Raw genomic sequence first — 25,233 nt, 5'->3', positions numbered from 1 at the left:
TTCCCTGGGACGTGCGGCGCAGCAGGAACGGTGGTAGGTGCCAGCGGGCTGGAATGAGCCTTCGGGAGCCAGCGGCAGGACAGGACAAGTCAGGACAATCCAGCAGCTGCTTGAATCTGCTCTGAGGTCCTTTTTATCTCCCCAAGACAGCACAAACCACCTTTGCCCCTGCCAAGCTCTGCCTGGCGGTGGTCGCAAGGAGGGTGCTGCAGCCTGGTTGTGAAATGCTGAAGATGGCGGCGGTGTGGTGAACCTCGGGGGGCGAAGGCAGCGGCGCAGGGTGTGAGGAAGATGCCTGCTCCCTCAGGGGCTGCTGGGCCTCCCTCGCAGCCACCATGTCACCCGCAGGGCCGCCAGCCCTCAGGCCGCCTCGGGAGGGGCTGCAGCCCAGCCCGCCCCAGGAGCCTGGGCTGGGGCTGGGGGCGAGTTTTCGGGCAGCGGGAAAGCCCCTGAGCCCCGAGCCCCCTCACGGCCGAGCGTTGCCGAAGTCTCTCCGGGCAAAACCGAACGCGCCCGAAGCCGCGGCCCCGCCGCTCCCGAGAGGCTCCGAAGAGCCCCGAGCGCCGCCCGCCTGGGCGGGAATCCCGGCCCCGAGCCCGCCCGAAGCTTCCCGAACTCCCTCCCGGCCTCGGCCTCCGGAAAGAGCCGAAGTCTCCCGAGCGCGGGGGTCACGGGAGGTGCCGGGGGGGGGGCCGGGGGAGGAGGGCGCGTGCGCTCGCGAAGCTCTCCGGAAGAAGCCGAGGTTTCCCGAACGGCGCTCGCCAGCGAGCGGCTCCGGAAAGAGCCGAAGGTTGCCGAGCGCCGGTGGGCCGAGCGGCTCCGGAGCGGCCCGAAGGCGCCCGAGCGTCCGTCCTGCCGGACTGCTGGAGGCGGCCGCAGCGCCATGTTTGATGCTCCGCTACTTCAGTGAGGAAAATCCGCCGGCATCGCCCGAGAGCCGCCACCGCGAAGGGCTCCGCTGCCCCCGGGGAGGGGGACCGAGACCCCCCGCCGCCGGCGGCTCATGAGCAGCGCGGCCTGAGCCGCCTCCCCCCCTCCCCTCCCCGCCGGCCCCTCTCCCGTCCCCTCCCCGCGCCGAGCCCTCCGGGAGGCGCGTTGTCACGGAGACCGGCGCCGGTGCCGGCCCGCCGCGCTGCCCCGGCCGCCGCACCGGCCCCCGGCCCGCTCCCCGGCTCCCCCCCGGCCCCGGCCCCGCTCCCCGCCGGGGGGTGGTGGCTCCGCTTGGCGATGAGTTTACCGCAGAAGGCGGCTTTGAAACCCGGCGCGGCGGCGGCGGCGGGGACCGGCCCCGGGAGCGGGGCGGCGGCGGCGGCAGCGGCGGCGGGGCCGCCTCCCCCCCCGGCTCCCCCTCACCCGGCGGCGGCGCCGGCGCCTCACCCCAACATCAGGGCCTTGCCGCCCCAACCGCCCCAGCAGTATCCTTTGCCCCGGGGGGGGGTGGGGGGCGACACCCCCTTCCCCACAGCGAGCGGGGCCCGGGGGGGGGGCGGTGAGGGGCTGCGGGGGCCCCCTCAGTCCCGGGGCGGGGGGGGGGTGTGGGGAGGGGGCGGCCCGCGGGGGGGTGGCGGTTGGGGGCTCACCGTTCCTTTTTGTGTGTGTGTGTGTGTGTGTGTGCGCGCCCCCCCCCCCCCCCCCCCCCCGCCGTACAAAGGGGGGGCTGCACCTCTGCACCTGCTGGGGTGGTGTGGGGAAAGGGGGTGCCTCACACCCCCCCCCCACCCCCCGCTGTTGGGCTGGTTTGGGGGTTCACCCTCTTACCCAGGGGAAGGCAGAGGGTCCCCCAGGCCCCTTCCCTCCCTCTTCCCCCCCCCCAGCAGCGGTGACCCCCAAGGGTAAACTTTTAATTATAAATCACTCCTCAGTTTTGCCTCCGGTCCTGCCCAGGTAAGTGCTTTGGTTTTGTTGTTTTTCCAGGAGAATTTAAACCCAGGTTTTTTTTTTTTTTCCAGCCGGGGCCGATTTTCATGTGATTTTATTTTATTTATTTAATTATTTTATTTATTTATTTATTTCTTACTTGGCTGGTGGAAATAAATCTCAGGTGGAATGTCGCGCTGAGCAGCTTTCTCTGTGAGGCCACGCGTGACGGGGAGGAGAAGGCTCCCACTCAACAAATCCCACCGCCAAAACGGCCGCTGCTACAAAGAGAGGCCGGTGGTTGCTGCGAATGTTTTTTAAAGGTCTTCGGTCCTCTGCTGCGACTAGGCCCCAAGTCAGGAGGTAAATACTGCAGGGATCAGCAGGAAAGTGGGGTGGCCAGCCTGCCTGCCTGCCTGAGGTTTTGTTGCCAGCGTCGGACAGCATCCCCTGGCAAACTGGCTTTTCTCTCCCCTCCCACTGAAGTTTTGCGGGGGGGAGCGTGAAGTGAAAAACAGAGTGAAATATCGCCTTGCTGCGTTCCCCGGGAGCGGTGTGGCGTGCTGTGCCGGGCACGGTCAGGAGTGTGTTTTGCTGTTTATCAGTGGCAGTGACTTTGGTTGTAACGTGGAAGTGCAGGGTGGTTTTTTTTTTTTTTTTTTTTTCCTGAGGGCTGTTTCAGCTGTGTGATGATGTCTGTGTTCTTCAAGAAATGTGTTCCCTGTGTAAGCATTTTATCGCTCTCACTTTCATTTTTGAGGTGGGAAAACCAAGCCCTTTTATAATCAGTTTAGGTCCATTGTTTTCTTGAGCTTCCGGCAAGAATCATTCTTGCCATGACAACAAATACGTTGCTTAAATCATGAGACTGTTGACGTTACAGATTTGTTTGGGTCAAGTGAAAAACCTTTGAAGATTTCAGGGAGGGCTACAGAGGGACGTACGTACTCTCCGCTGGGTGTTTTTGGCTAGCTTGTGCTATTCTGTAATTCCAGCGTGTGCTTTATTTAGGAAAAAAAGTGCGAAGGTGCTGTCATTACAGAGTCAGCGGGGTGGTGGTAAGTAAAACTGTTGCTCAGGGGAAATTTTGCTCAGTTTTGAGTGATGTGCCAAGTGTGACAGTGGGAACGCCGGCCAGCGTGCACATACAGAGTCCGTGCTCAGCTGATCTTTCCAGCGAGGTGCTGGTTTGTCTGGAAAGGGTCTTTTTTAACGGGGAATGTGATGCTTGGGTGCCTTGACGGTTGAAAAGGGCTGAAGTGTGCCTGGCTCTGGGATCAGGAGTGTGCTGGACTTTTCCAAAGCAGTTTTATTTTCAAATCATTAAAAGCAGCGTGGAGGGACTTGAATACTTCTCCGATGTTGTTGAGGGCGAGCTTGGTGGTGGTTTGCAAGAGCTGTTGTGCCGTCGTAGGTAAGACGGGAGGATGCCGTTGCTTTTGGTGAGTTTGAGCACGAAACGCTCTGCACGTGCGAGAGGTGAAGCTTGCGCTTACCTCTGAGCACAGCCTAAAAATAAATAAGCCTTGGAAGGAATGGGCAAGATCCTAAAGGATCACACCATCCAGGGTGTCCCATCGCGAGGACCCAGCTGGACACCCAGAACAAGAGGTGTGGAGGAACGGAGAAGCGTTAGGTAGATATGACAGGCTGATGTCACAAAGGTGGGGAGGTTATAATGATATAGTCTTAACTTTTATTTATAGCCATGCGTGTTTTGAAAACATACCGTGTTTGACCAATACCTCTCCTTCACTTTTAAACCACTAATCTGCCCTTGTCGTATATACAGACCCTGTGTTCTTGATACCTTTTAGGTGAACTGTATTTGGGTGTCCTGGCTGGCTTTTTCCTCTGCCAAAACTTGTGTGTGCTTCCAGGTAGTAAACAAAAGCTGTTACCTTTTCTAAGTGCTGTTGCAAAAGTGAGGCTTGGGGAGCACAGTTCATCTGTGATTTACTGGAGTGCAGAGGGTCATCTGAGTTCAGCCTTATTTTTAGCTCTGTTTGGTTACTTTTTTTTTTTTCCTGTTTTGATATGACTATTGAGACAGTGTTACCCTACAGCAGATAAAGTATAGTTACAGTTTTCTTCTGGCAACTTGGGGTGAGCAGAGCACTGCAAGGCCTCCTTCTCCCGGCAGTGTGAGGGTTTATTTGTTGATGTGAAGGATTATTAGATGTTAATAGGTAGATTGAGGGTCTGACTTGGGCTTTTTAAACTAGAACAGCTTCCGCATGGTGAACTTTATGTCTGTGGAAATATGTGTGGTTTTAGTACTTAATACATCATGAAATTAAACGGTTATCTGTATAATTGAAAAAAGAAGAATTGGGTGAGAGAGAACTGTACAGGAAATAGGATCGCTTGCTTCATGTGCATTTGTAGAAGAACATCAGTGAGGAAAAGAAAAGTACAGGGGGAGGAAGGGATTTTTTAAAAAAATAATTCTTGAAGGAAAGTGTAGCTGGAGGGTGATGGACATGAAGAACAGAAATGTTTTGATGGGAGTTTCATTCTGTTACGTGCTGAAGAGGAAGTTATTGGAGCTGCTGTAAGACAAGACAGAGCTTTGAGAAATTTCCTTAGCACGGCGGCTTCAAGAAGTTAAATTTCCTGTGTAAAAGTAAGTTGGGATAATTTTGTGGCTCTGGCAGTGGTGAGTATTCAATCAAACCTGTTTTCAGGCAGAAATTGTGCTCAAAAGTTGTCAGTGTTGAAAAATCCTCCAGTTCCATTCTGACCCTTGTCTGGGGGGGACGGACAAGGGAGGGTGTGAAGTGACACATGGAGAGATGTTGTCAAAAATAAATCCCGATCTGCCCACCTTTGCTTGGGCTTTCAGACTGCTTCTCAGGAACAAGTTCTAGATGAAGTTGATTGTTCTGTAGTGAGGCTTCTTCCATAAAAATGTAAAATAATGAAGGTACACCCCGGGCTGCAAGCTTACTGTAGGCCTGTGTGCTTTTAACTTGATGGTACTTCTGATGCATGTTCAACTACACCGTGTTTCTTTACTCTCCCTCATGCTCCCACTTTTTGTGCGGAGTATTCTTGTGTGTGTTATATTAAGATGCTCTTTAAAAAGTCTCCATGCTGTGAATAAATTTTGTGGATCCATATAATTAGGTCACCGGTTTCTTTTCACAGCCTCAGCCCAGACATGGGCAAACATCGCACTGTAAAGGACAAACAGATTGATTTGTGTTGAACTCGGGTAACGTTGCATGTCTGCTGGCTCTTCAGGGTTAATTTAATGCTGTGCCTTGGAGCCAAATTAGAGCCATCTTGGGCTCTGGGCTGGTGTCAGTAGGTTTTTGTTTTCTTTTCCAAACTTCCTTGCATTTGGAGGGAGTTCAGCTTCCTGGTTGTTGATGGTCTCTGTGCAGGCACCAGTAAACTTGACCTTAATATATCACTGTAGCTGTTTCAGTGTGGGATTGGGTATCTCTGGACACGGGTATTTTTCAGGTTATTGCAGCAGGGCGATCGCGGCAGGTTCAGGATGGGTATTAATTTAAAATCTTTCTTTTCTTCCCCTACTTTAATTCCGTTTTTGAGAAGCGGAGAGGAAGGGTCAGCGTTCGGGGGGATTTTTGTGTGAAGTACATCACTGCTGTGCATGGAAATGTGTTTTGCTAATGTTGCCTCAGTGACAGAGTGTCTGCTTTAGTTTTTCTGAGTTACTTCAGCTAACTGCCGTAGTCCCTTTCAGAAAGCGGTGTGCTGGTTCCTGCTCTGTTGGGTGGCATCTTCTGGATGTGAACGGCTTCCCAAAAGCCCAGGAGAATGGCAAGAAGTACAGGATCTCTTTCAGGAATGTAAGAGGCTGTGGGTGAAGTCGGGGTGAGTTTCTGGCAGCGCTTACCCGGTGTTTGGATGTGGGTCAGGTTGTGCTGTTAGAGTAGGCCTGGTAATCTTCTAGTTAAATTAAGACTGTTGAGGAGGATTTGGGTGCGTGGGGTTTTCTATCTTCTCTTAGTGAGCAGAGTTGAGCTGGAGGCGAAATGCCCAAGAATTTCTCTGGGGAGAGCATCTTCCGTGTGTGCTGGAGGATCAGAGTCTCTGGGTTGCTGTGATACCCTCTGGGAGTTGGAGCCAACGCCGTCTTCCCTCGCTGCTTACTTCCATTACGAGTGGCTTTTTTCCAGAGTATGTGATGCAGCGTCTCTCTGCTCTCTGGGGTTTATCTGTTGATGACTTTGAAGATGAGGACCCAGGGATTAGGAAGCTGTTTGGGCATAAAAGTCAGCTTGAAGAGCATGACTGTGGCTTTTGTGTGAAGCGCCGGTGCCTCTCTGTGCCTCGGGTGGATCAGCTCTGGCTCCTGGGCGGCTTTGACACTGAACCGGAGCGCGGTTGGAAGTCCTCTTCCAGATGTCAGTGGCGTCTGCTCGCAAGGAAGCGTGTTCAGAGCGTTACGGCCATGAAAGGGAAGGAGTGGTGAGAGGTAGGAAGGAGGGGAGGAACTGGGCTGAGATCAGAGGTGTTCCTTGTCTCTGTTTTTTTGAGTTCATTTTCTGAAATTGTGGCTGGATGCAGGGAAAGAAGAAGCAGCAGTGTCGCCTGAGAAGTGTTTCCGTGTTCTAAGTGTCTGAAGCCGCGGAGATCGTACGTCTTGGGAGGGCATGAGGCAGGAGAGAAGCTTCTGAAAACGCAGAGACTTTCCCTGCTGCTCTGTGGTAGTGGCTCTTCTGCAGGGGAGGAACGGGCACGGGTTTGTAAGCACATTGCCAAAAAATTAAGTGCTTTTAGACCTCTCTGCCATCTCCCCTGTTGATGTTCCCCAGCCTTGGCACGTCTTAGCATTCTTCCAAGCAGAAATAGCTTGAATTTATTTAATGACAAAAGCTAATCATGTTATAGCGCAAATATGTCACTTTACCAGCTTTGTAAGATTTTTGTGGTGAAATGTCTTGGAGAAAACCGTTTGTCCAAAAATGTGCTTTCAGATAGCTTGTTTTCTCCTCGTATCTGAGGACATGATTGTGTATGTTCTCTGTCAGAAGTCTGCGGGAGAAGGTCACTTTAGCCATTTAAATATATATGGATTTAATGTGCAGTACTGATTTTGGAACAAGTTTGTGTTTTTATCTATGGTAAGAAGTCAGTGAGAGGGTAATAGGAGACTTAAATAACTTCCCTTTTAGATGTTGGGTCGTAGAAAGGTTTTCATCTGTGTGTATGGGTTTTGTCCATCATCTTCGGGCTGAAAGGCTTTTTCATGTCATTAGCAGATGTTGGGATGTGTTGAGCTAGTGCATTTGCTCCACTTCTGTTTCGTAGTAAGAGTTAGCAGTGAAGCTCTCTTTAGAAAAGTCGTGGGTAACCTATATTTTCTTTTTCTCCCTAATCCAGCAATTTCAGGGCTAGTCAACTGTCAAGTTTAGTTGTGTGTAAATCCGCTAATATGATTAGAGTTGCTGGAATTTTTACTCCGGGGAATTATAGATGGGTAGTATCACTGTTTTACAGGCATTTCTTTAGTAGGAAACTTTATCTGCGACTTGAATATGTCTGCTAGCAATTGCTGAAGCTTTTCTGGAGTGAAAGGGGAAGAGAAAACTGGTGTTTGTTACAGGGCAAGAAGATGTGGGTGGAGGAGTTGTGTGCTCCATGCTCTGGAGGAACTGGGGGAACTAATTTTTATTTTTTTAAGGGAATATGATTGATGTGATTTTTCGCAGTATTGTGTTTTACTCTCGGTGGTAATTTCAAGAACTTATGTACAGCTTTCCTTTCCAAACTGTGGACTTAGTTTTGCCTCCCAAATAGGAAATGATGATGTGGAACAGCTGGAAGAAGAAAATAGAATGGGTTCTTAAAAAAGAAAAGGATCAAAAGGAGGAGAGCAAAATAAGCTTTTAGGCTAGTGAAATTTTCTAGTACATGTTATTCTTATGTTTTATTATATACGTTTGGAAGATGTCCCAGAACGCGCTCTCCCTTTTCGTAGTAGGTGATGGCACGCTGTTGCTGATGGGACTTGAGTCAAATTGCTGCTGGGCATGTAACTAGGTTAATGGGACAGCATTTTTTTCTTTCCTGAAAGGAAAATTACGCGTTCTCTATTCTGATTGTACCTTAAGATTTCTGTTTACCTTTGCTGTGTAGTCATCTGAGGTGGAGAGAAAAGGACAAGATTCCCCACACCGAGGTTGTATCAGGTTTAAATGAATTCTGCTACCAAAGATGTTTCTGTTGTTGGTTGTAATACCTTTGTGTATCCTTTATCTGGATGAAAGTGAAAATATTTCTAAAGCTTTAAATATGCCTGAAGAAAAGCAAAGTGGCTTCTAAAATGTGCATCTTGTAAGAAAAACATATCTAGTCCTCAACCGATACCAGTAGCGTTCTCCAAAACCGTCAGTGAGGTGCTGAAATGGGTTAGGACTTGTCGAGATGCACGGAGCAGCTGCTCCTTTCCAAGTGGTTGAGCTCAGCAGGAATGAGACTCTCTTGGTGGGAAGAACTCTGTAGAAGTTGCAATCACGAAGACCATCCCCGCGCTTACCAGAGGAGTGGACTTCACGTGATACATTCTCAGGGTGGTGGCAAAGGAAGTCTTGCTGCCAGTCTTTAGTTTGCTCTTGGTGCTGTGAAAACACTGAGCAAGGAGGAGTTAATGCAGTGAAAGATCTTAAATAACACTGAGTTTGGAAAGCTTTTGGGAGGTGACGATTAATAAACATTGCACCGATTCTCTCCTTCTCCAGTTGCCAGATGATGATTGTATATTTGTTTGTGTTTTGATTTGATTTACATGTGAGAGTGACTGTGTGCGAGGTACTGAATTACTAAGAGTAGTCCGATTTAAATGTCTGCATTGCCAGTGGCTTTTGAAAATCCATTTGAACTAATGCTATGGCTCTGGTAATGGTGGTCTGAAAAAGAGATTTCCCTCTTTTATGCATTATTAAGAAGTCATGGAAGTTACTGTGCCTTGAAACTGGCATTTTTCTGGGCTTATTTTGTTCTGCTGAAAAGCAAAAATGACAGAAGTCTTCAGTCTTTTCAGACTAAGCAGGAGAGTCTTCCTATAAGCATCAAAGGGAAAGATTTTTTTAGTGATACTACTTACAGCTTTGATTTTTTTTAGTCAGCCACTGTCTTTGAAAGACTCCTAACATCCTGAAGAAAGGACATGTCTGTTAAAAAAATACTCATTTCCACTAAGCGGCAAGACTCTTCTGTCCTTGCACTGCCACAAGATCTCCCACAGAACCGTCAAGTCTGATGTGAAATTCAGAATGAAAGCTGGTCTGAAAGCTTTCTGGAAGTCAGGAATTCTTGTTTGTGGTGATGTACAGGGTGCTTTAGGCTTGACACGGGACACTTCGTTTTGCAGCGTGCAGCTGATGAGTTGGACAGACTCCATATCTATGTGACATTTGAAGAGGAGCTCAGCGGGTACTATAGCTGAGGGTAGAGAACCTGTACCACTTATTTGGGGGGAAAGTCAAGAAGCATTTAAACCATGTTGTGACTTTTCATGTGAAATTCATGGTGCATCTCAAACTCTGGAGTAGAGTGGGAAAGGGATTTCAGCAGCTGGTGATTCATGCCCAGTTTTAGCATGGCCAAGTTTGTGTGGAAGCCTTTTCTGGATGTACTGTTGCTTGAGCTGGTGAGACATCTTCTGAGTTCAACTTGCTGTAGAATATAAAGCTAGCTTCAGTTTGCAGCACCCTTTCTCACCAGTGCTTACACAGATATAAATACCAGTTACGGGACAGTCTCTCTTCAAATGCTTTACTTTTCTGGGCTCTGTGTTTTGTATTCTAGTTTTCCAAAATGCAAATAATTCAGCTGTCAACCTGTCTGTGCAACTTGGGTTTTATGTTTTCCTTCGGCGTTGTGTTTTAAAGTAGGTTTCAAAGTGCTTTTATGTCTCTGTCTTCAAAAGAAAAAAAGACCTAATTTTTGTTGATAGGCAAATATCGCAAAGTGTAATTTTCGATGAGCTTAAGCTGTTCAGCTTAATTATATTGATTACATTTCTAAAACACTTTTTTAATTAAAAAAAAAAGTTCATCTGCACAAATAAACTACTTTGTGTTTAAATATTTGGTTCTGAGGTTGTGCACTAAGTTTGATTTGAAAGGATTGCCATTTTCTCCCCCCAAAAACTTCACATTTTGTTGCGCTGCCTGTGGCAGCGGTACCTGGTATTGCAGGCATCCACCGAAACAATTGTTGCCGGCACTTGGCACGGTCCCCATAGCTCCTTGCAGAAGCCAAAGCACACTTTATCCACTCAGGCTGACATTAAGATCATTAAATAAGTGAATGAATTGTACTGTCACCAAATTCCCATTCTGGCAGCTGAAGAACATGTGAATTTTATAGCTGGGACCTCTGTCCAGAATGTCTTATTGAATGGCTTGGATGTCAGGAGTGGGAACAGTCAGCAAAAAGCTTTCTAGTAAAATGTGTGTTCCTTAATGAGAATTACGGTGTGGAGTGGTGTAAAAGCCTGAATTACTAGACATCTGATCATCCAAGATGCGTATTAATCAATCTGTGAAGGGCGTGTAGAACGAAACTGCAGCACAGCAATAAAACGAGGGAGCAGGAGAGAACTGAAGGGGGTGGAGAGCTGTTTCTCCCTTGGCAGCACGGGTCTGCCTTGCTGTTTGAAAGGAGTTTGTTGGGGGAAGAACGCATCCAAGCCGGGAAGTGTTGAAAGCAGGGATAACTCTTGGTCTCCAGCAAGGAGTTTGAGGTCTCACTGGTTGAGCTAAAATGCTAAAAGGTCACTCAGGGTTTGGAAGAGCTTGGAGGAGTCTACTGAACTTCCACCTCCAGGAGGAGAAGGTTGAAAATACTTCCCAAAGGAGGAGAGTTCACTCGTCAGGCTTGGATTGTTTTTTCTTGTGGCCTAGCTCCATCCTTGTTTTTATTATGTTACACTTAAGAAGGTGTTTTTACTTAGGAATAGGGGACATAAAAGATCAGTAGCATCCACGCTTGCTGCAGATGGATCAAAAATGTCTCTGCATTTCAAAGGAAAAAGTGGAAATGTGTTTTGACCAAACAGTTTGGTGAACCCTATAACTGTGTATCTGCAGGCCGGAATAATATCAGGGGTGTTCTGATAACTGGAAATGTTTCATTCAGGCCATTCCCTTGCTGAAGTGTAGCAAAACGTCAGCCTTTAAGATCGTATTCAAATTAAGACCATATTGCTTTCAAACCGGAGCAAATCCTTTTCTTAGTCTTCTCTTCCTCCCCTCCCCATACTTTAGTGCTTGTTTTGATTATGGTTAATTTGATAAAAGGCTGCTAAAATAGCACTGGTAACCAGCGGGTCCTCGGTGCATCCTTATTCATGTTTTAAGAGGTGATGTCCTTGTTGCCGCGGTGATGATGGAAGCCGAGTGGTCGGGTAATGTTTGTAGGTGCTGAAGTTCATAATCTTTGAAGACCTGCTCTAAGTACGGTGATACTGCAGTTTCTTTGCAGTCTGAAATCAGCAAAATTGGGGTTTTATGCTAATCAGAAAAGGAGTGGTCCTGCCCGCTGAGGTGCTCAGAGTGTCCTGTCGATGCAAATAGTCCCGAGCAACCAGAAGGCAGGGACAGGTCCTGAAATTCCCATTTCTTTCCCATCCAGGATAACACATCAGGTACATCTTCACCGACTTCCACGCGCCTGTTGGTTCAGCTGTGTAGCATTACTTCAGAGGCCACTTTGCACAATAAGGAGAGAGACATGTGCTTGGAAATCTGCCTCGATGACCACGTGCCGCCTTCCCTCTCTGTTTTACCTCTGCGTTTGTGGCCTGAATTCAACAGGCAAAGCTAATGGAAGTAAAACCAGCATTTCTTTAAATGAGAAATGCTCTGAGACTAATTTATTGCTCATCTTCAGACTCAGCTGGGATAAATATATTGTTGCTATAACTCTTTTTTCTTCAAGCACCCTGTAGAGGTGTGTGTAAAGTATGCAACTGAGAGTCCTTATGAGGAAAAATTGAACGTGTGGAGGATTGGAGCAAGGAGATCCAGAGCTCCTGTCCACCCTATATCTCTCTGTGAACTATGTTTTTTGTGCAGCAACGTAAGATGCATCACGCTGTCTTCCCTAGATGCCTGCTTTCTCAGGATTTCATTTTGTATGACACGGGATTTTAAATCAGGAGGAGTCATAAGCTCTGTATGTGGCAAGAGGGTACTTACGATTTCATTTCATTTTGATAAACCACTGAAATAAAGATTATGGGAGGGGGGAGATCGCAAGGCGTTACAAAATTAGGAGTTGAAATGAGCATTAACGCTCTCGAGAAGCATACTTCTAGAATTTGTTGCTCAGCTGACGGAAGGACCATCAGTCTGGGTGACAACACCGCTGTCACCGCGATGCTTCCTGACAGATTGACCAGCAGAGCATTACATTTTCCCATGAAGTCACAGCATGAAGTATTAGAGACACGGTAGGAAACGTAGCCGAGTGAATGAGACAGTAAACTACTAGGCTGTTTGATATTCATGCTTATCGTACAGATAGAAAGCCTGGCTTGGAAATAGATGGTTGCTGCTGTCCTGAACCCCCAGGGATGCAAGCAGCGGCTGTCCCTGTAGAGAAGAGGCGTGCGTGGGTTGTAGCCTTGTATGATATAGTAGTTTATTTGTGGTTTTAGGGTATGAAGTTTGATGTAAGTGGGCTGGGGGAGTTCTGTGTTAATGGCATGCATAAGAAGCTAAAAATAAGTAAGCTGTGTTTTAGTACGTTAGAGAAATTTAGACTCTCGTGTGGAAATTGCCACGAATGAGCGTTGTAGTACTTGTGTCTGTACTGGGAACTTTTTTTTCCAGTCTTGTAACAACATGCCCCCAGATGCAAATAATTGCTGGTGCTAAAGGGAAGCTGGAGACATACGGTTTTACTTTATGAATTCAGTATGAGGGAAGGTAGACTGTAATCCCCATACGAAAGTTTGTTGCAGGCTGTAAGCTGAATAAAGGCTGAGGAAAAGCTTGGTAACCTTTCTCTGCGATGAGATAGGTTTCTTCCTGGTCTGCCTTCCTCCATGTGTCTTTTCAGTTATATCATCCAGCCCTCTCTGCTTCCTCTATTTGGACTTTAATATTCTTAACTGACTATGTGTTTGCAGGATAAACTCAGTGTAGAAATAACTCTGTGTGTGTTAAGGAACTGTTCTGAAGGAAAAAAAAAACCAAACCCACAAAGCAAACAATCCTAATCTTCGCTTGCTGGCGAGGCTGTTGGGAATAGAGGAATTGCTCTGCCAGCTCGGTGCATTGCCTGGCGTAAGCTGTCCTCCCCCGGCACGCTGACAGCGGCTCCGCGCTTCGCAACCCAGACCCCAAAGCGTGTTTATCAGGTTACCTCAAAGCAGCACAGGAACAGTGGCTAAGCAGGTCAGAGCCTCTCTGCGAGCGTGCACGCAGCTGGTATCAGGCCAGAAACTGCTGTTTCAGCTGCTAATCAGGGGACAGAAGTATGCTAAATTTGGGGATATTTGTTTTCTTTGAAGTGTGATTCAGTTTGTGTGAGATACTGTGTGTTTTGGGTATTGTGATGTGAGTTGTTTTAAGCTCAATGATTGAAATACAGAAGTATTTTACAATAAAAGTTATATCAGCAGTTGCATTACAGAATGTGAAAGGTAGAAGATGGGTATGGCTTTAGCTCTGCTCTCTCGTCTGTGGCATTTTATTAAAAATACTATTTTTTTCTGCCAAACTAGATGTGTGCAGGCATCTGATGCAACCAAAGGTCTGGAGGACAGCCGAAGAACTGTACCTGTTAGCTTTGGAACAGACCAAAAGCCAAAGTAACTCTGGAAAGGAGTGGGCTGGTATGTGTCACTTGGCCAAAGAGGAGATCAAAACCTTGTTCTCCTGTGGCGCTCGCCTCCCGATTGCTCTTTGGGATCTCCGTCAAGCTGGCTTGCTTGCAGTCTTGCTTTGTATATTTTTACAGCATTTACCAAGAAATTTGCTTAGTCTTAGTCTTGTGTAGCTGCTGTTCAGCATAAGATTGCTACTGTTACTTTTTTCTTTTTTCCCCTCTTCAAAATGTGATAAAGGAAAACACTACAATCATCACAAGTTCTGGCTCTGACGTTGCCTCGTGTCAGATTTGCCTGTGTCACCCCAACTCTTCCTTGGCCACTGCTTGGGACTGTTGTGGATGTGATGTTTCTCTTTGAATAATTATCTCCTATTAAAGATTGCTGCTTTTTTCCTCCCTTCCATCTTACTTTTTTGAACAACGTAGTTTCTTCACTGTGAAGACTCCTCCGTGTTCGCTGGGGGTGATGCTTCTGAACTGCTGCCCATCTGGGATGAGCATCTTCCATCTTCCCCGGTGATGGTTGCAGTTAGTTTGCTTGGTGGCCTTGCTTAATAAAGTGACCCAGGAATTTTTCCCAGCCCATCTCTTCTCCCAGCCCTTCCATCCACTTCCATCTTGAAATGTTTTAAACAAGGATTGCTTTACTGAAGCTGGTTAGGGAGGAACGGGATGTTTTTTTAAACAGACAAAACCGGGGGGGGGTGTGGTTAGCTTTGACCATGGGGTGGTTATCAGCTGGGGCAGAAATGTCTTCAGCAAACAGCAGCTGGAGCGGGTTTTTGGCAGCCTCTTGGCATTCATCCTCTCTGGAGGGAGGTTTGCAGTGTGCAGAGTCGCCTCTAGTGTGCGTGTTCGGGGGGCTTTGGGAGCTAGCATACTGTTTCCCTGCTGAACTGTTTCTTACATAAATAGTTTTTTTTAACACTTACCAAATGCTTGGTAGCCAGAGGCTGGGCTAGAACTTCGTCGAAGAAAAAAGTGTTAAGATATCTCTCTCTTTCAGGTAATAGATTTTTTTTTTTTCCCCTTCTGTTGATTGCAAAAATAAATGTGGTTAACAGCATCCAAAGGACTTTTTTCTTGCTGCACCATGCTGAGAAATGTCTCATTCAAGACGCTTTCTTTCCTCTGAGCTTGGTTCAGTTTTAGATGCTGAAGGGTATTTTGAGACTTTAACTCCGTTTTACATCATGTTTATATGAAACAGACAAAAAAAAAATTCTGTGGTTTGCCAAATATCTTTGGAAAGAACAAGCTTTGTGGATAATCATTTTCATGTTCTACCTGGTCCTTGGTGTGTTAAATAGAAGAACTTTCTCTACCCTGAAAAAAGGCTTTGTGAGATTGGCCTTCAAGTAGTCACTTGAGGCAGGTTGATTAAGGAATATACTCAGCGTTAGATTTCATTGAGATTTGAATAATGGAGTTAGAATTGTCACTCCCGTAATCCAGTTATTTTTAGATCAGGATGGGTATGTGCCACTCCCCAAGTCGTCCGTATCACTGCTCTGAAGGCAGACAGAGCAAAACGCCGTTTGACAGAGTGGATCTTCTCCAGTTTTGTACTTGCAGCTTCACCCCATTAACACATCCCTTATTAAACGTGTTGTGCCAAAACTTGGCAATTCGAAGCAAAGGAATTCCAGTGCAGCACTGAGGGTTGCTGCCCAGCCCGCAGCTCAGATATGTAAGTAGAAACATTATGGTGGTATTGATGGTGGGACTTCAGCCCCTTTCATATTCCAGAAACGTTTGGTGAGGCACTAAATGTTTAATCAGCTTTTAGCTCTTGGAAGTCTTGGAGAAAAAAGGCGCAGGTATGAAATACCATCAGGATGTGGGTAAGATGTGCCTAAGCGGGTGCTTTAGCTACTGCGGTGTCAGGAAGTCTCTCGTGCTTGGAGGTCTTATGGTGGGGTGTCACAAGTCCTGAGGCCTGCTGCTGTCCTCAAAGCATGGCCGAATTCTCTCAAGAGCTCACTGAGCATCGGTGTACCGCTTAGGCCCTGCCTTCTCGGCCGCCGGTTGTCCCAGCGTGAGGTCCTGAGCTTTTCACACGTGCTAGCTTCAGCTGAGTGCCTCAAGGGGAACGGTATTTGTGAAAATCAGACCTTAGCTCTCACTGCTGAGTGCTGAAAAGCCATCCTTTGCTGTCTTGCAAGGGATTTGTGTTGTAGCTGCTGTTTGGCTGTGTGTTTTCTCTTGCCTAAAGGTGAGAACAAAACTGTTCCTTTGCGGTAGCTTTCTCTCTTTAGCTCAGGAAAATAGTCAGTTCTGTAAGTAAGTATCTGAATTAAAGCCTAAGAGATACCAATGGACCAGGAGGGGTATGTGGAAACAACTGAGGCTGTTTGCTGTTCAAGAAAGCCTGGTTGCAAGGGGATCGAGTGGAGGAAAACGGGGTTGCTTGCAGGGCAGGTGGATGAATCTGGATTATTTTAAAGGAGCTTCCTTACTTTGTTGACATGCCCTGGCTGCAGAGAGAATCAGAGCACCTGATTTGCTAAATTCCTCTTAAGAACAGGGAAATTGCAACAAAATAGTCTTTTCAGGGACTGAAAAGTGATTGCCCAAAAAGTAAAAATCAGCCATACCTGTGCCTGGCAAGTGCTCTGCGATATTGTCATTTTGGTTGTGTCTCGTGGTAATACCAGCTTCCGCTTAGAAACCTTCGGTGTCAGTGTGGGCAGAAAAAGGCCAAAACTTGCACAAAGTTCATCTCATGGTGTCTTCAGGCAAGGAGTTGTTTAATCATAAACTGGAATTTTGACTTTTTTTTTGTGCATTATTCCCAGGCAGGGCTTCTCTTTGCTGTGTCCAGGATGTCCACTCCTAGGTTTTGGTTTTGGTTTCTGGGCTGTTACGTCAGTGTAACCACAGCGTAGGAGCGGTCGCTGGTGTGAAGTTCCCCATGAGAGACAACCCACACGAGAGGCCTCAAATGCCGCGTGTTGTAAGCTTTAGAAGCGGGTAGGATCAAAGGGCAGGCTCTCGTTTCCCTGTCTGTGGGAAAAGCAAGGTTTCTGTGGTCATTTTGCACGATGTCAGGGGACAGGACAATATTTTAAGATCATCCCAATCTCAGAGGTGACTCAGGCAGCTGTGAAACATGATTGAAGTGGAATCAGTGAACTGATTACAATCTCTATACTGAAAATGTACGCCGGCCCCTTTGCAGTTTACAGCTCAGTAAAAGCAAGGAACATAAAAACAGGAAACCTTTACTGCCAGTACTTTGAAGAGGCTCGTTTGGGTGACACATCTTTCCATCGTGTTGTTTGTCCCTTAAAACCTGTTTATATGCTGAGCTGTCGAGGCCGCAGTGTTCATTCTGAAAGCAGCAAACAGCCAGCAGTTGGGACTTAAATCTACCAGGTATGTGGCAGCTACACTTGGAGCTCTTTTCCTGGCCTTAATAAACTTAATGAGGTTCTTTGGCTTTTCTTAGGTCTTAATCTTTTTCCACATGAATATTTGGGTATCAGCAGCATCGCATAGCTCTCATGTACTGTGTAATAGTGTATGTGAGAACTTCAGCTGCTTTTTTCCTCTTAGTTGTCTTATTGAGTAACTTTTATTATAAATTGTTTGATTTCTAAATGCTGGCATTTCATAATTGCATCTCAAAATGCGTGTTATCTTTGATCAGTCCTCTGGACTGTACAAAGCAGGATTAAGTAGAACAAATATTTACATCTTGATTTACCTGAAAGCAGTGTACTTTCATGCAGACATTATTGATGTTCTCCTATCTATGGTGGTAACATTAAAGCTTTGGAGTAAAGAGTTTTTATTTAAGTTGCTGCTTGATGCGTGCTGTGTTCAGGAATATAAATAAATAAAACTTACCCTGCTATGTTTTGTTCTTAATCACCAACGCAGCAGTCTCTAACTTACAGTTAGGCAGGTGAAAGAGAATTTCCTATTTATATACCCTCTCTGTTTAAAATGCCAGAGTTGCAAATTGAAGCCCAAGTCATTGCCAATCAGAAGTAGGTGTTTTATGGACTGTGTTCTTTGTTTCTTCTCTATTTCCATGTTTCTTTAGCCTTTGGTTTCAAGCTTGCATATTGTAGCAGCTGCTGCCTTTGCTAGAGCTTCAAGCGCACAAGGAATTACCTGAATTTATGTTGGGTAACTTTCTTTTGTTGCTCTTGCTGCTTTTTTGTTCTTTCCCATCTTTTTAGAGGGTGTTTTGGTAATTGGACAGTTGGACTGAGAGCATGTAGCACCCTGGCATTAAAAAAAAAAGGGGGGGGGGAAGGCATGACACAAGAGCGTGCTGTAAAATCCCACTTCTGCAGCGGCCACAGATACTTTGCTGTTTGCTGTGCAAGGGTTTTTGTTTTTTAAGTTCCTCTTCCCCGCTATACAAGCCGCCTGCTTGACGTCGCCATTCCCCACCTGCAAAGAAACAAAGGAGGCAAAAAATACTCCTGCGGTCGAGGAGGGGAGAGCGGCGGGAACGTGCGTGTGTGTTTCAAATGCCTCTTTGTGCTGCGAGGTGTACGGTCGGATGCGGCTCCGGGTGCAGCGGGCTGCATGCGTGACCCGTTCGAGTGGATTCTCTCTCGGCAGGCGTGCGGGATGCCTGGAGAACAGTAACTTTTTGCACAGCTGGCTATTTTTAATGAGACCTTCCACCATTTTCCAATGAAGCAACAGATCAGCGCTTCTAAAAAGATCTTTATCTTAACGGTTAAGAACAGGAGTCCTTTCTGTATTGAAAAACCTGAAAGGAAATAGCATCCTGTGTGAACTGTGGCTTTGTGCATACTTATGTAATGGGTTATCAATCAAATTTAATTAAAACTGTCCTTACGGCGGAGTTTTACTCCCTCTTAGTTCGGCTACGACACAAGGGAAAAAAAGTTCTTATCTTTACAAGCTGTTCTTGCAGAAGTTATTGCTGTGATTGCAGTTAAGAAGCCCTTGTTTTTAAGGCAAATAGATTAGTTTGCTTCTTTATAAAAAGAAATTTCTTGCCCCTTGGCCAACTCCAAAAATAGATGTGGAGTCCCCGAAAGTGAAGTGTTTAAATGCAGCATTACGGGTTAGAATGGTGGTGTTAAAAGATGGGATTTTACCAACTTCTGTCTTTCTTGTGGTTAGATAAAGTAAGGCTGCTGTAGGAAAATGGAGTCTGCATGCTCAGGTTTCCTTTGAGCGAGCCTGTGTGCATCCTGTGTGTGAACCATGCGAGAGCTCCCTCTTCTACAGTAGGGTCACTTGGTGACTGCTGTGCTGTCCCCTTGCATCCTACGGTTAGAAGAATAAATGTTAAAAAAATAAATGCGCTTTGTTTTTTCTCGCTTAAGTGTTTCCCGTGTTTGGTTATGTGCGAGGTTCTTTGCAGCAGTTCTGCCAGCATCAAAATCTTGGCTCTGCAGCGGTCAAGGCTTCAGAAGCGAGGCGAGTACAAACCTCGCTCCTTGGCCGGAGGCTCCAGCATGCGAGTGCCCGGTTCGGGAGAGAGGAGGAGCAAGCCTAGACATACATGCGTGTGCCACCCTTGGTTTTTACAGCAGAGTATTTTTGTTTCTTGGGTCGTGCAGTTTGCAAGAGGGTGCTGCAGGTATATGACGGCCACATCTTAAACCGTGCGGACGGTCCAGCCTCGTGGACATGCGAGAACATGCTCGTGGTGTTTGGGGCTGCGTGGCCGAGGCGAGGAGCTTTGCGTTTCCCAGATCTTTCAATGTCTAGGAAAAGAAATATCCCCCAGCAAGCATTAGCCCCTTCATTGCTCTGTGTTTGAACCTGGTGGTTGTGTGTGCCCATGTTAAATGGCACGTTGGTACCAACTGGGACCCTCCTCCTTTGACCTTTGCTTGGCTACTGAGTAGTGCTGGGTTTTTATGGTAACACTGAGAAAACGAGGAAGAGAGTGTTGGTTTTATTTGGTGAAATTGATATTTAAAATTTATTTTCTCTTGAACTGTGAAAGGTAATTATCTCAAAATGAGGAGCAGGTCTTTAAATGTAAAGGACCCGGAGAAGGAACACAAACATTTCCTCAGTACCAGGAGTGGAACAATAGCTCATTGTTGGGAGGAAGGGATCGCAGAAAAGCAAGCGGACTTTCAGAAATCGGGGGTTTATTTTCTATAGCTTACTATTTATATTGCACTTGGAGGCTCTTTGGGAACTAGATGTCCAGTTCCTGGAATGTGTGTCCCTTGGTCGAGGAAGGTTGGGCACGAGCAGAGCATGTCTTTTCAGTCGGCGTTTGTTAATAGACAATGCCAGGGTTACGGGCTGCTTGGAAAGCAGCTCTGTGTTCATGCGAGAGTCCCCTCTCTCGCTGCCTCGCAGCTTGGCAGCTGAGGAGACGTCCCCTAAAGAGACAGGACTCTTCTTCCTCCCACCCTCACTTTCTTTCTGCTATATATCGGGCCATTGAATAGGCTTGCATTGACCAGAAAGACAAAGAAGTCTTTCAGGCTCTAGCTTTAGCCACAGCCAGTGTGCTGTGGGCTTTTGTTAATACTTTCAGTCCCCCCTTTCTCTTTCAGCAGCCCTCACTCTCATTGTTAATACATTTCAGGAGCAGCACTGATATTTCTGAATTCATTTTGTTTGCTCAGTTCGCAGGAAAAGTTGCAGAAAGCTGGGGAGAGAACGTGTTGCCTCTTACGTTCCTCGCAGAGTATTTTCTTTCATGCCTTTAGCGGGGAAAAGTGGATCGTGTAAACAGATCCTGGCAAATCCATGCATGAGCAGAACGTGGTTGTGCAGCGTTAACGCCTGTGCAGGCTGCGTGCACGCGGAGACTAAATGGCTTGTTCCAGTGCTTGGGAATACTAAATGGCTTTCCCCCACCCCGGCTGGATTAGTCTCCATGTTGTCCTGTTTAATTTTGTTATTGCATTAGCCAGCTAAAGATGTAAGCTCTTATTAAAACAGCTGTTTCTGCTAAGTGGCAGTATAGAGTTGGAGAGTATTGTTCAACAGTTGTAAACTCATTCAGCATCATCCTAAACCAACCTTATTTTACGAGTGGATGTGCAAGGGGGTTTCCTCCTACCAATGGGTGGAGATGACAAAAAGGAAAGCTGCTTTTCCAATTCCACGTTAGTAAATCTGAAAGCGACTGGTAGGTGCTCTCTAATCATTATGAAACATCAGTATGGGAATTAATTCCTGGAAATGAAATGTTAGGAAGCAGCTGATGGAGAGCACTGGTGCATAGCAGGCATGCAAAAAAACATGTAAATGCTGCCAGGGGTAAGGATCGAGGTAAAATGATTGTTCCTTATCGTGAAGTGCAGACAGTCATTTTGGGGGGGTGCACCCCAGAATCAAATGTACTGTTGGGTGAAACAAGCTGGGAGAACAGGACAGTGACGAATTTGATTGTGCAAATGAGATAGTGTCAGCAATACTGTCGCAATCGAGATCTCAGAGGCGACCACAAAGGCCGCTTCTGGCATTGAAGCACCTCAGTGCACCATTTTTTCCGGAAATAGCTGGCTTTTCAGTACTCAAACCCGATTTTTAATAGCATGTAAAGCTGCGTCGTCTTCAGCTAGCATCTCCTCGACTGGAGTGTAAATTGTGGAGTTCAGAGAAATAAGTGAGGCTGTATTTCTGCACCTTTTAAAGGATAACGTAACTCTCTCCGGTGAACATGTGACAAGCGGGGAGAAAAATGGCATTCAGCCCCATGGAGGGGCTTGAGCAAGTGGCAAAAGAAATACTTGTCATGAGAGCACGACTTATTTTTTCCCTAATGGAGGGTGACTTAAACTTTTTAATAGATGGATGCTGAGCACACGGTTTCAAGCTGGAAAAAGCAGCCCCGGACATGACTGTTCATCACTCCCCAGCAGCCATCTTGTGCCTTGCAGTTGGGAAAGAGCGATTGCCTAACTTTGAGAAAGTACCCATATGTGCGTATGCTCCTTTTTTTTTTTTTTTTAAAGGACTCGAAGGCTTTAAGATCCATAGTCTTTTAATAAATTAAACCAGTGCTGGATAGATACAGCAATACAAGGATGTAAGACAGGAGAATGTGCTAGATCAGCATTTCTTTGCCACCTATCTGGAGAGGCATGGATCTGTCTGATTGCAGTATACTTGAACATTTTGAGCGTATACTTCTCAGTGATGCTTTACTACAACGTTTTTGTAGCTTTTTCTAGATCAGTGTGTACCCACAGGTGCAAAATAGGAATCAGTGCTTTTCCCCTTGTCTCCTGCCTCTTGACACCACCCCATTAAATGGGATAAACCAGCTCTTGAAATACTTTGGGACCACTCAATAAAACATGAATCTGGTTCATGTTGTTGCTCTTGGGAAGGAAGCTCTCCGTCATTTCAAATTTAGCTTCGCGTTTGAAAGGCTTCCTTCACTGTATAACCAAAAAAAAAAAAATCTAATATTTGATTAATTACTCAGAAGAGATTACTTTAGCCAGGGAAAACTTCATGACTGTTCGGCCACACAATGCAAACACTCCTCGTGCCTTGGGAAGTGTTGTCTTAATTCTCTTACTCTTGTCAGAGGGTCTGGTTCTAGTTTTTGGGGTGTTTTTTAGCTTTGTAAGTAAATGCCTGGGGTAAAATCGCTGTGTGGCAGCGTAGCCCAATAGAGGGAGTCTGAACTTTAAATAAAGCCTTGTCTGAATTCCTTCCAATTTCCTGTACAAAGAGATGAGCCTTGCCGCGTGTCTAGAAGGCTAATAAATTTAGGCTCTTGTGGATCAAAGGGGAAATGAATTTGAAGGCCTAGGGGCCTTCACTTTACTTAAAAAGTATGGAATGTGTCCGTGAGACAACACTCAAATTGTCCTTTCTACTCATTTTGTTTTAATTTACACCCAAACTTTCCCAACAAAGTAAAAATGAGTTGTTTTCTTCACGTCTTCAGCAAGTGAAATCGCGTAGCTGCCGTGCCACCTCTCCGTTTGGTGGTAGAGGGTTTAGACCTTGGGATTGGACCAAATCTGCTGGATTTTTGCACGCTTAGCCCTTAATTGAAGCAAGGTATGCTCTTCTAATCCCCTCTACCCCTAAAGCTACTGAAACCACGACACACTTCAGCATCACTTGTTGCAAAAATCCCCCCGATCGCTTCATTACGGCCACTGAAATGCAGGTTTTCTGGGCTTGGTTTTCTTTCTGTTGGGGGTGGGGAATCTGCCATCTTCCTCTGCAAACCTTTCTGGAAGATTTATTGTAATAAAAATCTTGGGTTTAAAAGCCCTGGCGTACATTTTGACCTTGGGTGCCCTTTTTACTGCTCTTCTTTTCCTGTCTTTGATGTCTGAGCGCCGCATATTTGTGGCGATTTCCACAGGCATGTGTTGTGCTCAGACGGACGTGGCTGTGCTTCCGGACTTAAAACACCAGCGCTCAGACTCAGTTTTGATTAGTTTTGAGTAAAGGGAGATTTTTATAATGCATAACCATCAGTCTGGGACTTTCAAATCAGTTAATTAATTATTGGGAGCGTTGTCGGGGTGCGGAGGTGGGAAGCAGCTCTGGGATGGCTGGAGGGGGATTGATGTAGCCAAGTTAGGAGGCGTCTTGACCAAACTTGTGTAATGTCTGGACCCTCTGAACTATACCAGGGACAGCTCCATCAGACAAGGGATGGGACAATCCCTGTTTTAGTCCCTTAAGCCTTTCCTACTCCAAAAACATAAAATCCAATTGCATGCATGTTAATACTGACTTAGCTGAACTGGCAAAAGCACCCGTGGAGCGCCTCCCGAGCAGAAGAATCCAGCGTATTAAATGTGTGTATTTGACTTATGCGGTGATAAAAAAATGCCTGCAGCTGCTAAAGCTGGGTCAATAGTCGCCTTCCTATTTGGGCTAATATTGGAGAAAGCTTTTCTGTTTCCCTGACATGGCTCGAGTAGAGGATGCAGGAGATGAGTCAGAAAATGGCAAAATGAGCTGCTGCCTCCGTTTTATCAGGGGGGCTTGTGCTAAGAGCGGCCGCATTCGCACCCAGCTGCTGGGGTAGCCCCGTGGGCTTTAAAATGTTTGAAAGAATTTGATCAACTCTCCTTTTTTTTTTTTTTTTAGGTCCTCACATTCTCTTCCTTACTTTCCCCTCCTACCTCTCTGTTTTCAGCTCCATCTCTTCTGCTGGGAAATAAATATAAACTTGCTTGCTTTTTCACATTCTCTTACTAATTCTCATAGTATTGCTTTTCATACAAACTCTTCTGTTTCAGGTGTCTGTCCTCTAGAGATCTGCATATGTTGGGTTTTTTTCCTTTGAAAATATGAACCTGCTTGCAAATAGGTACATGGAGATTTTTTTCTGTAGCGATATAGATGGTTTGACATGGCCCCATGCCAAAACCAGTGCAGGGAATGGGGTAGGGGACCAAAATTCAGGTGCTTGATACCTGCCACTGTTGTTTGCTCCTTTTACTAAGTAGCTGTTGGGTTTCAGCAGCTTTTTTGGGGGATGAGAACCCAAAATTTCTCCTCTCTCTTCCCAAATGTTGTAAATGCCCATTTCTTATGCTTCACCATCATCCACATCTCTCCAAAGAAAGAGCAAGTCAGCTGTCCCTGCTCAAAGGAGTTATTGAGGAGCGTGAGTCCCGGAAGCTGTTGCAGGCTGTGTCGTGAGCCAGTTAATTCAGTGATTGGGGAGGCCCCAAAAAAAGAAGGGGAGGGCAGAATCTTGGGCAGGCAGCTCTTCCGAGCTCCTCCCAGCTGACTGGCGTGGATGAGCAGAGACGTCGTTAGTGCCTGCCTCGTTATTCGCTGTGCAGAGTGTGTAAGCACCGGGCTCAGGGCTGAATCTTTTAAATTGGGCAGCAAGGCATTGCAACGCTCCACGTGGTTGCACCCAAATCCATGTAGTGCTTCACCCTTAGAGGTTGAGCAGTGTTAAAAATCACCGGGCTTCAAAAGCGGGCAGCATGCCTTGGGGCAGGGTGTGAAGGCTGGGCTGGGGTTGCTCTACTCCAGCACGGAGACGGTGGCTTGCCCGGTGGTGTTCAACCACGCCTGTGTCGCTTGGTTCACAACGGAGGAGAAGAAAGGGCGGTAGCTGAAATTTGAAAGGAACAAACTTAGCTGCTCGCTCAGCTTGTCTTTCAAACCTCGTTTCTCATGGTTCTTGTGACAGTTTTAGGAAGTTAAGAAACGCCTTGTTCCTCCTGCCTTGTCTCCAGGAGGCTCTAGAGAAGATGTGCCCATAAGGTTGGGGGGTTGCTGTCAGTCACCGTGCTTCAGGCGTTGGCTTGAAATAGAGGAGGAGATGTCCTCCAGTCCTGTGCTGGTGAGATGAGACCTCGGCTCTTGTATGAATCATCTGGGGTCAGAGACAGACACACGTAATCACCGAATAACAGGTCTGTTGTTCTGAGTGCGTGAACTGGTTTCTACGCTCTTAAAAGACGTCATGAAATAGAAACTCTCTTTTAGAATCAAGTGCTCTTCCGATGACGTCTGCAGCCAAAGGGATTAACGTCACTAAAGGAAAAAATGTGATTATTATTATTTTTAATTTTTATGACTATAAGAGTCCCTCTCCTGCTGCAGCAAGAGTATAGTAGACCCAGTAGCAGCAAAACCAGG

At 46.5% G+C, this 25,233-nt stretch overlaps 1 protein-coding gene across 20 annotated transcripts in view; it reads left to right on the top strand.

The window, feature by feature from the left end:
• The first annotated feature begins 904 nt into the window (after window positions 1-904).
• Window positions 905-25,233, top strand: part of EIF4G3 (eukaryotic translation initiation factor 4 gamma 3) — a 149,379-nt gene continuing 125,050 nt past the window's right edge. For 10 of the 20 annotated variants that reach the window (XM_074893013.1, XM_074893003.1, XM_074893010.1 and 7 more), the window contains exon 1: window positions 1,087-1,415. In XM_074893013.1, coding sequence (XP_074749114.1) covers window positions 1,228-1,415 — 188 coding nt within the window. In that variant the 5' untranslated portion in view covers window positions 1,087-1,227. Of the gene's footprint in view, window positions 1,416-1,829; window positions 2,221-25,233 lie in introns of those variants that run through there. The other 10 variants (XM_074893021.1, XM_074893015.1, XM_074893020.1 and 7 more) reach the window with 4 other exon arrangements.

This window comes from Strix uralensis, chromosome 23 (genome assembly GCF_047716275.1).
Source record: "Strix uralensis isolate ZFMK-TIS-50842 chromosome 23, bStrUra1, whole genome shotgun sequence".
NCBI lineage: Eukaryota > Metazoa > Chordata > Aves > Strigiformes > Strigidae > Strix > Strix uralensis.
Note: the sequence above shows the minus strand (reverse complement) of the source record. Positions and strands in the feature narration are given on the sequence as shown.